Raw genomic sequence first — 16,389 nt, 5'->3', positions numbered from 1 at the left:
AGTAGAAAGTAACCCTAATTTGGTATTGTTTAGCACTACATTGAGAAACTCATTCAGAGATGGCTGTTGGTATGAAAATTAGTAATGTCACTTTAGGGCCATGGAGTCAGTTGCGAAATAACATTGCTAGGACCGAGTAGAGTTAACATTATTTTGCATCAAACCTATGTTATAACTGACATTCATTCTGAGTGCTTCATTCTGGCACTATATTCATCAAGTAGAAAAGTATTCTATTCTTCAGAGCTAACTTGTTAAAAGCTATAACAACTCATAAAAAAGAACACAGCCTGACAATCTGGACTTGAGTATTCTTTTATTGTCGAGATTTATACTGTTCAGATTCTTTTCATGCTAATGATGTCTTGTGATCCTTTCCCTGGTATAGTTTGAACAATTGGCCTACTTATGGATGGAGAGACAGAAATCGGGAGGAAACTACAGTCGCCACAGAGCTCAGACAGAGAAACATGTTGTGTTGTGCGTCACGTCTTTGAAGATTGACCTGCTCATGGATTTTTTGAATGAATTCTACGCTCATCCTAGACTGCAGGTTATAAACAGAGAGCTCTTATTAACTTTTTCTTGGAAAGTGAATTTGCATTTCATGAAACAAGAAGATAATCTGGAACATTTTAAATATTTAATTTGGTAAACTGTTTTAAAAAAAATTAATTTTCTCTAAATCATTGAGGAATAATAGCCAAGCAGTGTGCTGATCCGTTGTATTAAATCAGCAGAATCTAAATCGATGTCTGTAAGTTAGAATATCCATCCAATAGGTTCTCAATTGTGTGGATGATTGTCTGTGCATGAAATAATCTGATATAGACAACATGCCATATTGTGTTTATACTAATGTAATGTATAATGTCTTGTAGGACTACTATGTGGTAATTCTTTGTCCTACTGAAATGGATGTGCAAGTTCGGAGAGTGTTGCAGATTCCAATGTGGTCCCAAAGAGTAATTTATCTCCAGGGTTCAGCATTGAAAGACCAAGATCTCTTGAGAGCCAAGTATATATCTAGACTTTTTCCACCATATTATGATAATGGTCTGTGTTTTTGTCTCCATAAAAATACTCTATATATATATATATATGTATGTACACAGCAAGTTTTGAAAACTATAGTTGACTACTAAAGTATACATTTGTGCGCAATTGGCTGCCGTGTTTCTCCCACAAAATATACAGCGAATTCACTTACAGTATTTTCTGTGAATAACGTTGAGAGTCTCAATTAAGTGATAAAGTGCTACATCAGATGCTATTACTATTATTTTAATGAATGCAGACACAATTTTTAATAAGATGCTTTCTCTGCAAAGCACAAAATTTGTAGCCAATGCTCCTTTTTGTCAATTGGCAAACAGTGAGAACAGAAGATAATGAATATATATTCTTTTTCATGTATAAGTTGATTGCTTCCTTGAAATGAGGCTGGTTGCAATCCTCCCAAAAACATAACATTAAAAATTAGTTTGTGCTTCAGCATAAAGTGTTTGAAATTGCTGCCAGTATTTAATGAATTTAAAAATAAATAGCGCCACTAGATATTCAATTTTCATTTGTAAACAAGGTTATTAAACTTCTCAAATATAATCAAAGGACGAAACCTTGGGCAAGTTTCCTTACTCCACATGTTTCTGTTTACCTAGCAGTAAGTAGAAGCCCAGTTGTTAGTTGACTGGCAGATCACATTTCCGGGGGTAATAATTCCTTAAAAAAAATAACAAATTAGTCACTTCAAGACTGTTTGTGGGACACTGTTGTGCGCAATTGGCTTCTGCATTTCGCCCACAAATTGTAATCAATTCACTTTATGGTATATTCTGTGAAGCGCTTTGAGAAGTCTCGAAGACGTGATAAGGTGCTATATCAAATGCAAGGATTATTATGATTATTTACCGATTTGAAATAACTTCTACCTCCATCAGAAGCAACTATAGAAACCCTCGATTTAGAAATGTTTATGCTCATTTTTTAATGATTTATGTGACATAGTGCGCTTAAAAATGTTCAAAAGGCTTTTGAGTTCTTCCCCAGAAGGGAAATGGCCAATGAGAACATCTCTAAATAAATGGTTTACTTCATGCCTTTATTGAATGAAAAACTGTAGTAACTCTTTCACACGATAAAACAACACTGCACTGAGTTACTAAAGTAAATGTTCAGTTCCCCCTCAAAAACTGTAGAGTATTGGCCAGTAGTAGTTTTGAGAATTATGTCCTTGTTGTGCATAGTGAGGGTTCTTTCTTGGGTGAGATGCACAAAGTAATGCTTAACAGCGTGGCAGCAATATTCTTTTAGAGAAGAACGGGAACAAACCGGACAGTCTGATTGCTACTCATTTTGTCTTAAGTGAATTTCCCGCACCAAGACAAGAAACCTAGTTTACTTCATACTGAGTCTTACACGGCATTAAGGATTGCACATAGGTATATTTAAAGATGACAGGAAAAAACAAATTGCTCCACACAGAGCAGAAGTAGCAGCTAGGCTACTCTTAATTATTTTTAATGAAGTGTGTTTTTGTTAACCTAGATATTGTGTTATCTTGTACATTGTGGAAATTGGTTTCCAATTAAGTAGTAAAAAAAATTCCTAACTTTTGAAAATTAACTTTGTGCTGCTAAATCAAACTAATATTTAAACATTTTTCAACTCTTTGTAGGTATGTACCATAATATTCTTATACCATCAGAATAATAATCCTTTCATTTGATATAGCGCCTTATCACGTCTTCTAGACATGTCAAAGCCTTTCACAGAAAATACTGTAAAGTGAATTGACTGTATGTTTTACATAAGTCATCTACATGATATTAACAACTAGACCAGTTGTTAATATCATGTGGATAACCTATGTAAAAACATTATTTATGGGAATATTTGTATTTTTCACTTCAGCTTTCTATGATTTCTTCTTCCATCTAAATTAGTCAAATAATAATTATACACAAATTACTGAGCATATTAATAATTGTCAAGTATTGTTTTCTTCCCATTTCCAACCAATGCCCTTAAATCCTGCTTTCCTTTACAACTGGACCTTCGGATGATTTGATTCAGAATGGACAATGCTGAGGCCTGCTTTATTCTTAGTAGCCGGTGCGAACCCGACAGGACAGCTGCTGTAAGTTGCATTGATACAACTGAAATTTATGAATGATTTGTGTATCTCTGACATGAAAGGGGGCATCTGGATAAAAATAATCTACTTGGAGCACAAAATAAGGTTAATTCACCAAATGTCTTTTTCTGATCACTGCTTTTCTCCAAATAGTTGTTCAATGGAAAATTGCAATGAAAGAAACACATTGCAATCCAATGGAACATTTTAAATACATCTTACAATCTGGACTACCAAGTTTTTTGTGTGGATTGCAAGATACTTGTAAGGCAATCAGACATTTGATATAATAATAATAATCCTTGCATTTGATATAGCGAAATAATGTCTTGAATGCATTTCTTAGAGCTTTCTGTAAAGTGTAGCACACCTGTGCATTTGTAGTCAAACGTGCACAGTGATGTCCCACAAATAACTATGAAATGATCAATTTTTTTTAACTGGAAGAATTTTTGTCCAGGGCATCAGGAAAACTCCATTCTCTTTTCTATGAGCATTATCATATATTTAATGTACTTGAACAGGCAGACAGGACCTCGGTTTAATGTCTCATCTGAAGGACAATGCAGTGGCCCTCCAGCACTGAATTAGAGAATCAGCTATGAGTTCCAAGTCTTCAAATGTGACTATCTAATGTCATTAAACATATGGGGCCTTTCATTGCAGTTTGAAGCGCATTAGCGCTAGTGTTACAGAGAAAACTGGACCCATGATAGACGAGAGGGCAATCTGCCAAATTTTGATATAACAACATGGTTTCTCTTCCTGCAGTGTAAATGGTAGATGGTCAGGGAGATTTTTTTTACATCTTCTGGAAGTTTAATGATAGGATTTAAATTGAAACAATCCATTTATATCTGTCATGATACTGTTAGATGCTAAGTAATGGAATGCGTGTCTAGATGTGAACCCTTTGTAAGTAGAAGCAGTTTGACTGTTTCTCTTTTTAATTAGCAAATTTGGTAAATGAATGTCTTATGACACTTACTGAGATTCTTTCATTTTAAGTAGTTCAGTATCATGCGAGCTAACAAAAGCTCTTCAATTTGAACACTTGCATCTTTATTTCCCAATGGAAAATCAAGATGTTTTATTGTTTTCTCAGTAATTCCCATCTTGTCATTTATATTCATATGGAGGGGCAACTTTTCAAAAATATTATACTCCATAAAAACTGAAATTGATTTTATTCATGAGTTGAGGATTGGGAAACAGTCTAACTCTCAACTGATAATTTGTTCCTGTTTACTGTATAGTTGGGAAATCTCATTGGAATGCATGCATTGCATTCTGAAATGCAACTTAAGTATAATAGTGATCTGTTTATTGATAATTTGTTTTTAGTTATTCATAATTTGACATACTATTGAGCAAAATGGATCATAGGTATTCATTGCAGGAGGACACATCAGTTTCTTATAATTTAGTTGTTGAGTAAACAATTGCGAGAGAGGCCCATGTAATTGAGATCCATCCTGCTTAAACATTGCAAGTGTGAATCGTGATACAGGTGTTGGGAATCTGGCTGCTGTGTAACTTGTGCTACCTCTACCCTTGTTTATACAGAATGCCCTTTGCAAGTTAGGTTGATTCTATCATGCAGTTTAAACGCAGCATTTGTGTCTAGATCATTTGTTCATATTGTGTCGTTCAAGGAACTATTTTTTCAGTTTTATAAATTAGAACAAGGTCTTCCTGTAACTTACCACAGTGGTGCTACAATTTATGGGATTTGTAATGTGTTTCTTTTTCTTTGGACTAAATGGTATCATTGACTGAACTATACAGTATTAGTTTCAAAATGGAGAAACAACTTACATTTATACAACGTCTTTTAAGTAAACAAAACACTTTGCAAATTCAGATTAGTCAACAATTAAGGGAATGTTATGTAGGCAATTGAGGCAGTGCATTTGTATCAGCAACGTCCTACAAACAACGAGATAAGAAGCCAATTAAATTGGAAGTTCTGGGGATAAATTTGAAAGAAGGAGGAATAAAGCTAATACTACTGAGAGAAATTCCACGCACAAAATAATGGCAGGGTCCTTTGTTGATATTCAGATGTCAGCATCTGATCCACACAATTTATTGTACAAAAGCACATTTTATCTTTGCATTTTTGACAGGATCACCAAACTATCCTAAGGGCATGGGCTGTCAAGGACTTCGCACCAAAGTGCCCACTCTATGTACAGATTTTGAAGCCTGAGAATAAATTTCATGTCAAATTTGCAGGTAACCCCCTTTCAAAATTGCTGAACAGTATATTTTGCCAATTTCGTGGCATATTCACTCTTGTCAGTTCAGTTCAATATTCTTATTCGGCAAAACTTTTTGTTTGACCTTTTCACTAGTAGAAACAATAAGTTGAGTCCATTTTTGTCATTGGTCTTTACTATAGAACATGTCAGTTTTATGTTATAAAAGTATTCTTCATTACAATGTGACATATATAGCCATTTAGCCATTTTCTCATTAAGAAAATTAGATCAGAAAGTGCAGTAGCAAAATATGCAGTGATTGTGCAGTTTGTACAGCATGTATGCAAACAGGAACAGGAAGCTATTCAGCCCATTGAGCTTGTTCCACCATATGGGCAAGTAAAACATAGAATATATCAAATGATTTGTAAGATCAATAGAAAAAATCCTAATGAAGGGAAATGGAAGAGTGTGGCTTGGGATTTCAATAAATTATCTTTATGAATTTTTATTCCTGAAGATTTCAGTAACCCTCCTGAGCCCTTAATCAAGTTATTGAGGTGCTACATATGTATGTAACAAAATTACCGATTGGAAAATAAATTGTTACTAAGAAACTCAAGGAACTGAAGTTCCTTCAGGACAGTTCCGGGTTACCATGAATGATAATCACAAGATCACAACATGGATTTACAAATAGAGGGTCCTTCGGCCATTTTATTTCATCCTTCTAGAAATTAGTACTAGAAGTCTCCAGGATTTATTAGCAAAGCTATATCGTAGAATCATAAAATTATACAGCACAGAAGGAGGCCATTCGGCCCACCGTGTCTGTGCTGGCTCTTTGCAAAGAGCTATCCAAATTAATCCCATTCCCCCGCTCTCCCCCCACAGCCCTGCAAACTTGCCCTCCCCAATACAATATACAATAATATCTTGAGTTTTAAGATAGTGAGAGCAGATAGGATTCACAAAAATGAACTTATGGCTTCTAAATTAATTGAATTTTCTTAACATCTAACATAGTGCCAGAATGCAATGAAAGTTGTGGTGAGATGAAAACTGAAAATCTTTCAAGTAATGCCTTTTCAAGTTCTGAAAATGTCTCATATGCAGGTATTAGGCTGGCTCAGTTGAGAGCACTCTTGCCTCTGAGATAGAAGGTTGTGGTTTCAAGTGTAGATATGGACTGATATTCCTCTGTAATGCTGGGGGGGCTGCTGTATTGACTAAGGTGCCATCCTTCAGCTGAAACAACAATAAAAGCTCATTTCAAGTCAAAAGGAAGTCCCAAAGTTAAAACAAAAGTCGAGTCAATTTGTTCAGGTGGACATTAAAGATGCCATGGCACTATTCAAAAAGAGAATTTGTTGGCCTAGACTATACAGGTTTAACAGGCAAGATTGCTATCAACTGAGCCAGGCTAATACTTAATGTCAAGATAGAACAGGTTTGACAGACTGAATGGCCTCCTGTTTCTATGACAGCTCAGCTCAAATTGCAAGTCACTATCAGGAGAAATCAGTCTTTAGCCAGTCTATGCTACAGCACAATAATTAAATGTAGTCCGGGCCAATGAGGATATTTTCCTTTACGCATTATTTTCTTTCCAGCACAACAGGGTCCTGTTGCAGCTAATCAAATTTTTTTTTGTGTATGCAGTGATGATCCAAATGTACTGCTGCGAGGGCGTTGTTTCATTATGCAGTAAATTTTCACAGTGGTGGCCAACCTCCTTGGTTGCCCAACAAAATAAACGTTTCTTGATTTATGGCATAAATCTATGCTGTTTTGGTAGTTTTTTACAATTATTCTGTTGCTTTAGTATGTTGGTACATTCTTTCGGTCAGCCCATGATTTTGTATACACCAAATTTTGTTGCCTTTGTTTAGATCATGCCGTTTGTGAGGAAGAGTTCAAATATGCTATGCTTGCCTTAAATTGTATTTGTCCAGCCACTTCGACACTGATTACCTTGCTTGTTCATACTTCCAGAGGACAGTAAGTGCTTCAGTTTAAAACATATTAGTAGAATATTTATCCTAAGTTAAATGCAGTATATACTATCTCATGAGGATGAATTATAAAACATGCCAGGTTTGATACCAGGATCTGTGCTAATTTAACCAATCTATCCAGTGTAACATTACTTTGCAACTAAAAATGTTTAAAATAGATTTTAAAAGCATGCGTGTTCCTGAACTATTTCACTTCATGTTACTAAAATATATTTTAGTTCAGATGACAACAACAAATTTGTATTGATGGATTCTGTATGATTATTTTCAGATCAGGACCATGGGAGGCATTTAGACAACTAACTGGAACCAAGCAGATTATAACAAGGTGAAACTCAAAAGTAGACAGGATCTCCAATATTCAAATCTTTCTGTTGCCCTGTATTTCATCACAGCAAAGTTAGGCGTCAGGCTATACCATATTTTATATCTTAAACCAAAGAGCATGCAACATTTACCTTTTATAGGTTTCCAATGGTAATTGCAATCCATGCAATATGATCAGTTATGGTACGTATAGAGAGCAACAGTACATTATTAAATATTAGTAAAATATTCTTCCTGCCATTTTTTTAACATTCTAAGTACATGGAGTGGCTTAACCACTGCTATTTCTGTGCACTCTTTCTTCTTCCCCCTCCCCCAAGTTATGGGAAGCTTAGCAGAAGGACAACATTCATCAACAACAACAACTTGCATTTATATAGCACCCCTCATGCAGGATACCATCCCAGAACGCTTAATAGTGTGATACACACATACAGAATGGATGACGCTGAGCTGGGAGGAGATGACCTTGGGCACGGTCGAAGAAGAAAGTCTTCAGGAGCGACCTGAAGATGGGGAAGGAAGGGCAAGGTGGAGAGATAGTGTTTTGGGGCATAGTGGCTGAAAGCGCGAGACATAGTGGAGCTAGACACTGCTTTGAACATTTAATTTTACAGTTTAAGAGTTGATAACACAATAGTAAGACTACCCTGTTGCTTTATTACCGCAATATCTGTGGGAGCACAGGTTAGTGTATGGGGTGTAGATATGCAAAACCAGTTGGTCGTAGATACACTGACAGTTTAATGGTTATAATCAATGTAGACATGGTAATGTTTCCTACGATACTGTGTTTGAAAGCAGATAAACTTGTGTATTCTTAGAGATGCACTGCATATTTCCACCAGCTGATAAAATAATAATTTAATGTTGAACGTAAGGATTCTTAGCTGTTCTCACCTTTTGTTGATAATGCTGTTTTTTCAGGGATGGCCCGCAGTCTCCTGGACAGTGGCAAAAGTTGTACGGCAAGTGCTCTGGCAACGAAGTCTACCACATTAAAGTGGAAGAAAGTACATTCTTTGCAGAGTATGAGGGGAAGAGTTTTACCTACACCTCATTTCACGCACATAAAAAGTGAGAATTTTAAACCCCATCACTGACATTTCAGACTATTTGCTTTGGATAATGCGAGAACTCACAGAATAACTGTAGAGATTAAGTAAATGATATACAATATTTCAGTTTATAATCAGCACTTACTCAAGTAGCAAATATAGCTTAAACCACAGTTTTATGATATCACACTTTTGTGATCAACTTCAACCTTAATATTAGAAATAATAATTCTTACATTTAATATAGGTCCTTTTACATCAGGAGGACATCTCAAAGCTCTTCACAGGATTTACTGCAGCATGTAGTGACTGTGCATCATTGTTTGCTACATATGTCCAAGTTTAATCTTTGACTCAATTGTTTCATAGAGTATTTAATGACACAACCACTTGTGCAATCCAAAAGGATATACAATGCTAAACTTTTTCAGATTCTCAATTTAGGTTATATATTAAATCCAACAATCTGTTCAACCTCTATTCATGATTCTTTTTCTTCCTTTTTAGGTATGGAGCTTGTCTTATTGGTGTAAAGAGAGAAGAAAACAAAAATATTTTACTGAATCCAGGCCCTCGCTATATTATAAGTTCGACAGACACTTGCTTTTATATCAATATTGTCAAGGAGGAAAACTCAGCTTTCAAAACACACAATGAACAAAATATAAATAGTATTTCAAATACAACCTACCATGGAGCTTCAAGATTGCCTGTTCACAGTATCATTGCAAGCATGGGTAAGTGCAAATATCATAGCGTGTCATTGTTGATTCCCTAGTGTGCATAAGAACAAGATTTGAATCTTTGATGATTCATAAGTACAATTGTATTTTTCTGTCGCACAGTGCATTACATGATCAGAGCGAGAAATTGTCATGCATTAAGGAGAAGTAGTTAGCAGTTAAGGGGTAGAATGGTTAATGGGACATTGTGGTTTTTAATGATTATAGAGTACAATTTCTTTCAAGAGCAAGTAGAGCAGCAAATTAAATGATTACCAATTCTTACTGTTTGTGAATGACGCTCATAACATCATAACCTATCTATCAGTGTTCATGCAAGAGATTTCCGTGGCTCCATTGCAAACTCTGAGGATTGAATTTAAAATGTTTGAATCGAAATAGAAAAGCATAAAACTCCCTGGAACCTGGTTCCATGCCAGTCATTCTCAATATAATAATTGGATCAGGTGCATTGTAAAAGACCAAATATCTGTAACATGGTTACAGATACGTACAGGTAAGCAATCTTTCTGGAGTTAAATTACCCCCAAAAAATTAAGAAACAAATAGGAAGATAAGTTGCTGGTTATCAGAGGTTTGTATCCATTTGCATTCAAAATGAAATTTAAAAATACACTGACTTCCTGATTTTTATACATACATGTTTAAGTGGACAGAATATTACAAAATGAAGGTAGAGACACAAAAATAAACCTACAGCACAAAAGGAGGTCATTCGGCTCACAGAGTGGCTGCAGTGGCTCAAGGAGATAATATAATCCCACTACCCTGCCTTATTCCCATATCCATTCAAGACCCTCTCTCTGTTTCACATGCCTGCCTACATTCCTGTTGAAAGCTACAATGGGCTCCTCCTTGACCACCCTACTCAGCAAGGCAATCCACATCTTTGGAGATGCAAAATATTCGGTCACATTCCCTAGATTTATCACTTCAGAGATTTATACAGCATCCTGCATAGTCCCAAAGCAAATACAAAAACTTGCAAATGACAGAACATTCTTAGTCAGCAGGAATGCTACTCTTATTATATCACTCAGTAAGCCAGCAGACTGGAAATAATTCTTTTTTTAAAAAACGCAGATAGTGAGTCTCAGATCAAGGAATAGATTCCATGTAATGGAAATGGAAACTTTAATTGTTACTGCTGCTTATCAGCAAAATATCGTGCACATTCATATGAATGCATTGATACATTATTTACTGCCAAGGGATTTTTCCAGTCCCATAAAGGATGTGCTTCTCAATGACACAAATGGATTTTGCATATAAATTGGATCTGTGGCGTACGTGTAATTTCAATAATGACTGTGCTGTAATTTTTTTGAGTATAAATCAGTGACAAATTACAGTGCTAATGGGAAGTCGTATTAAAAACATGCATCAGAAGAAAAGACAGACTGGTTCTAAATGTTATATTAGGTAATAGATCACTCATACTAAATTATGAGGATTTTCTTTAGGAGCAAGAAACTGACCTACATAGGAAAGATATCTTGAAAAGTAGCTATCCTGAGGTTTAAGCAGTTTGCTCAAGATCTCAAATTATGAATATATAGTGTTTAAAAAAAACTGAACTTAAATCTGAAAATGCAAAGCCGGTTGAGTGTGGAACTTCACACTTCTGCGAATGGCCACAGTCAAAACCTATCCTCTTCTCAATGTGGCCACACAGCTGTAAATTTCAATACAACATTTCCCTTCTTGTGTGTTAACTTACATGAGTGTGATAAGTTTATAGATTTAATAACTTGTAATGTAATGTTAAGGCATCATAAGATCGTTACATGTACACTACCCACATACTGCCCAATAGCATTACTGAGCCAGTTTTAATTTGTCTGCCAGTATTAATGTTATTACTAAACTTACAGGCACGGTGGCCATAGATCTCCAAGATGCAAGTTGTAAGCCTCCAAGTGGTCCTACCTTGTCTCTTCCTTCAGAGGGAGGTAAAGAAGGGAGGAGGCCCAGTATTGCTCCTGTTTTAGAAGTGGCCGATGCATCGTCTATACAAACCTGTGACCTTCTAAGTGACCAGTCAGAAGATGAAGCAAATCAATCCGATGAGGAAGAATCTTCACTGCCTGAGTAAGGGATCTGATATTTGTAGGAAAGGTGTTCCTCACTGGATAATATGTCATTTGAGATTGTTTTAGAATTAGAATTATTTAAGAAAGGAAAGCAAACGCACATGAAGCACTTGACAATTCTGGCTACGCATTATTGCTGACGATAATATTTAGCAGTTTTCTTTTTAAAAATATGCTGCAAAATTGAGCAAGCTCTTGTTCCAGTTGAGAAATCGCCAACCACAAATTATTGTTGCTCAAGGAGCCTTATCTCTTACTTACACACTTTGTCCAACAAGCCACACCCTGAGCAACGAGATGGGCAAGTAAAATGTTTCCAGTTATCAATGCAAATTTGTATTGAATGCCAGGCAAAGTCTGCAAATCAGTGTTCAAATCGTTGGATTTTCTTTTCCTTTCTATAACAAAGTACTTGCCTTAGTGACATTATAAAACTCCACATTCACACTTTTATTTAAAAATAATCTAAAAACGTACATTCCTTACATTCTGAGAAATATTACTTATTTTACTATTGAGACGCCATTCGGCGTCTAAGTTGTTGTTGTTACTAGCAAGGCTCTGCATCATTCCTCATATACATATTGATAGGATAATGTTTTTTCATGCACACATTATTTGTAATGAACATGGTGCAATCTTGTAAAACATATATGCAATACTATACTACTTTAAATATATGTTCATGTATGAAGAAAAACATTATTTTTTAATAAAAGTCCTCATTTTTAAAAAAATTTTTAAGTTCATTCATTTTGAGCATTTTCCCTTGTTTGAAAAATGTGATAACCAATCATTTATTCCTCAATTTAAACAACAGTTTAATGATTGAAAACCCATGCAGTGTTTCCATTTTAGGTATATTAAAGGATATCCTCCAAACTCCCCTTACATTGGAAGCTCTCCAACCTTGTGTCACTTACTGCAGGAGAAAATCTCATTCTGCTGCCTTAGACTTGATCAGGTGAGAACACATGTTAAATTTACTTGAATAATAATAATCTAATCAAATGTACTCTATTATTGGTGAAAAATTGTTCTACATGAGCATGCATTGAATGGAATCAAATTGCAACTGGGAGGCTTAGAAAATGACTTGGGTAATAACCAACAGGACACCTTTACAGAGGAGTTGATAATTTAAAAAATCTAATTGATTGTGATACATAGCCAAAGCAATAGAATAGGATAGAGTTCACGTCTACAGGAGTTATGCTAAAGGGTTTCAATGCTCTTGTCATATCTTGTCTGGAACAGTGTGTTCAGTTTTTCTCAAGGGTTACAATGCTCTTGTCATATCAGAACGAAGACAGTTAAGGGGAACCTCAATGAGCTACATCAAATATTAAGTGCAACAGATAAGTCAAAATCTAAATTATCACTATAAACCAAGCCAAGAGACAGAGAACTTAGAAGAATCAGTGGAAATTTGCAAAAATGTTAATTTATGAAACTGAGTGAATGTTCAGAGTAATTGACAAAGTAATATAATTGAGCAAATAGATGTGGTAATTTAAAGAACAATTAGGTGAGAGGGTTAAAAATCATAAGCGGAATGAGCTCCAGCAGTTCAAATCATCTTTTTCTCACCTCAAATTCAATTTAGCTCTGCAAGGTTATTTGTGCAGCACATTTATTCCAAAAATAATCTATGAAAAGGTTTTGTTGTTTTTTTGGAGATGACTGCAAGGTCATTGGTAACCTGCAAATCTGAAATGATCAGGGATGGTGTGGGGGGAGAGTAGTGGGTGGGGAAGTAGGAAGATTCATTATTTCCAGTCCTGAATGGAGAAACTGTTGGATACATGGAAATTCTATTATCACCATTCTATTCTGCTGAAAAAACAATACACCAATGCTTTACTTCACCTTTTGATATTTTACTTGTAGAAAAATAAACCCCTTCATAAGCTGAATACACCCTTTAATGTAGCAAACTATCTGCTTGCAGCTGGTTAAACTCCAGTAATACCCCAATGCAGACTCTGGGGTTCCTAAGCCTCCGCTCTTGCCAACCTGTACCCAATACTGCTTGTAAGTGGGATGCATCCCTGCTGAGAGATAGAGTGGGCATTCCAAACACAGAAATTTCCATGTGTAGGTTAGTATACACAGAACTCTGCCTGGTTTGGATCTTAAGCATGGTGATGGGTTTCTGCATATGCCAGACACCTGGCTGACCAAAAACAAATTGTGGGACATTGCAATGTTTTCCTACAAATACAGTCATTGCATTTTACAGTAAATCCTGTGAAGAGCTTGGAGACATCTTCCTGATGCGAAAGGCACAATTCAGCTCCAAGGATTATTGTCAAAACTTCGAAAATGTATTCCTAGTAAAGTAGATTTTGGAAAGACACATACAGAGTTAGGTCACAGCCATCCATTAATAGTGCAATCATGCATGAGATACATAATGTCCCTCACTAGTTGTGACACAGACAAACGGTCCTAATTTAGAACAGATTCAATGGAACTCCATTCATAATACAACAACAACAAATTATATTTGTATAGCGCCTTTCACGTCAGGTGGATGTCCAGAGTATTTCTCTAATATCCGAGAAATAAAATAAAAGTCCTTTGTTGCAAATAATATTTTAGAAAGCTTTGATGGAGACAGTGAAGTGGGTCCCTTGCCATATTACAGAATACATTCCTACAAAACTTTTATTTGTCACTAATCTTTACCATTTTATATTATCAACATGTCTGCTGTTTTCCAGTATTCTATATTTATTTCTATAGTTCAGACTTATGTATCTTTTTCCATCTTCTTCAAATAAAACGACAATGTCTGTCTGTGCTTCAAGAAGGATCTCAATAACCGATTGATGTAGAGACATGATTTATACCTCATTAGAAAGTCTTTCACTGGGAGTGACATGGGCATATTTGGTTTCGGGTATCTCCTATCGTTCACGAGTTATTTTCAGTTTTTAGTTTTTCGCTGTAGTTACACCTGGTGGCCGCCGAGTCAAAGTGGCGCTGTGGCATCGTGCGTCACAGAGCACGCACCTAGCCAAGCGATGGGTACAAAATAAAGAACACAGATGAAGCTAAGCCGCGGCAACAACAACAAAATTAAATTTTTAAAGCGCCAAGTCCTCACAAAAGGAGTCCTCCCAGATGAGTATAAAGATGAAATGTCTGTCTGTGTGTCATTCTACATTCCATGTTGGATCCTTTTGTTGAAAGCATCGCTGCAACGTGTACAGCTAGTAATTTATAAGACACCTTTGTGGTCAGAAATGAACAGATACCGCAAATGTATAATGCAACATTTATGATCTTTTCACTTCTTTGTTTCTTATGGATCAATTTTATTTCTAAAGAGAAAGGAAACTCCAACGTAGTTTGTGTTTTATTAAAACACTAAATTACCTAACAGAATTTCCCCTGTTCAATGCAATAATGGAGTAACTGAATCATTGGGCTTCACTGCAATTGTTCCATGGTCAAATAGCTCCCAGCAGTCAAGACAAAAATAAAATGAAACTGACAGAGTAAAAGCAATTTATACCCAGGATTTTCAAGTGCACTCTTGTTAAAGTTATAAACAATTCATTTCTTCCTTTTTTGGCAGGGGTGTCAACATAATTATTCTGAAGATGCAAAAGCATATGGATTCAGAAACAAACTTATCATTGTTTCTGCGGAGACCGCTGGAAATGGATTATACAATTTTATTGTTCCTCTTCGAGCCTACTACAGACCAAAGAAGGAGTTAAATCCCATAGTATTGCTCCTGGATAACCCGTAAGTTTTTTTTCTTTGTTTAATACCGTGTAGAAATTTACAGTGGAAAACTATTATAATGCTGGTTGCATGTTGTGTCAACCGACTGCTAATACTGTTTAGATGCGAGATTCACTAAGAATGCAGGACCAGAATTTATACCAGAAGCACTTGCGGTATAACTAGCATCCGCAACAGACAAGCCACCTTCCTACACTATGAGGCCAACTTTCAATTCATCAGGTAGCCCCTATTACTTCCTGTGCAGAAAGAATCACTGATGCTATTTTTTCGTGCTGTGCATACACACTATACGCGGGGGCTAGTTAACACACAAGAAATGACACTTACGGGTTACGATTCCTGACCCAGAAGTTTTTAGTGTTTTGTTATAACACAGCCTCTGAGCTATGGGACCCAGAGACAACCCGACATTATAATGGTGGTGCCTTCGAGCTGCTGTCAACACAGGTACAAAGGGGCCTGGATAGAGTTGATTGAAAGAAACATTGTAGGAAAACTCTGAATAAATTACATTATTATTGCCCTACTACATTTTAATTGGAGAATTATGTTTATGGCGAAAATGTGCACCTCATGTGCCGCTGCTGGTAAATACAGATCTTAGCACCATCTACTGACAGAAAGTGGCTTTACATCACTCTGTGTGCAAAATATAATTTTTAAAAATATTTTGCATTTGCAGTATTGAAAAGCCAATTTCGTGAGATGGTATCATCTGGAGTATGGTATTGCAATACGATTTGACATCTTATTGCAATACTAATAGTCAAATCCATTGATTATGAAATGTCCATTGAACATTTTAAAATAATAGTTTCAGTTATAGGGCATGTGTAAAAGCATCTTTACAGTTAAACAATAATTCTCTTTAAAATGAAATCCAAACATCTTCATTCACTCATTGTACTCTGGAGCACCCAACTCTTGGTTCTTGCCAAATTACGCCTTATACTGTGAAATAAGCAGGATTCATCCCTTCTAGATTTAGGGATATTCATCCTCACAGCACAGCTCCATCATCATCCCCAATGGCTGCATCTTCATTTCT

General features: G+C 35.9%; 1 protein-coding gene across 1 annotated transcript in view; it reads left to right on the top strand.

The window, feature by feature from the left end:
• kcnt2 (potassium channel, subfamily T, member 2) overlaps nucleotides 1–16,389 on the top strand; it is a 134,342-nt gene that overhangs the window by 47,845 nt on the left and 70,108 nt on the right. The window contains exons 10-20 of the mRNA XM_007895673.2: nucleotides 389–553; nucleotides 882–1,018; nucleotides 3,076–3,139; nucleotides 5,266–5,374; nucleotides 7,233–7,341; nucleotides 7,630–7,686; nucleotides 8,613–8,762; nucleotides 9,251–9,480; nucleotides 11,361–11,577; nucleotides 12,438–12,543; nucleotides 15,166–15,338. Of these exons, the coding sequence (XP_007893864.1) occupies nucleotides 389–553; nucleotides 882–1,018; nucleotides 3,076–3,139; nucleotides 5,266–5,374; nucleotides 7,233–7,341; nucleotides 7,630–7,686; nucleotides 8,613–8,762; nucleotides 9,251–9,480; nucleotides 11,361–11,577; nucleotides 12,438–12,543; nucleotides 15,166–15,338 (1,517 nt within the window). The remainder of the gene's footprint in view (nucleotides 1–388; nucleotides 554–881; nucleotides 1,019–3,075; nucleotides 3,140–5,265; nucleotides 5,375–7,232; nucleotides 7,342–7,629; nucleotides 7,687–8,612; nucleotides 8,763–9,250; nucleotides 9,481–11,360; nucleotides 11,578–12,437; nucleotides 12,544–15,165; nucleotides 15,339–16,389) is intronic.

Source organism: Callorhinchus milii, unplaced genomic scaffold (genome assembly GCF_018977255.1).
Source record: "Callorhinchus milii isolate IMCB2004 unplaced genomic scaffold, IMCB_Cmil_1.0 Scaffold5, whole genome shotgun sequence".
Taxonomy (NCBI): Eukaryota; Metazoa; Chordata; class Chondrichthyes; order Chimaeriformes; family Callorhinchidae; genus Callorhinchus; species Callorhinchus milii.
Note: the sequence above shows the minus strand (reverse complement) of the source record. Positions and strands in the feature narration are given on the sequence as shown.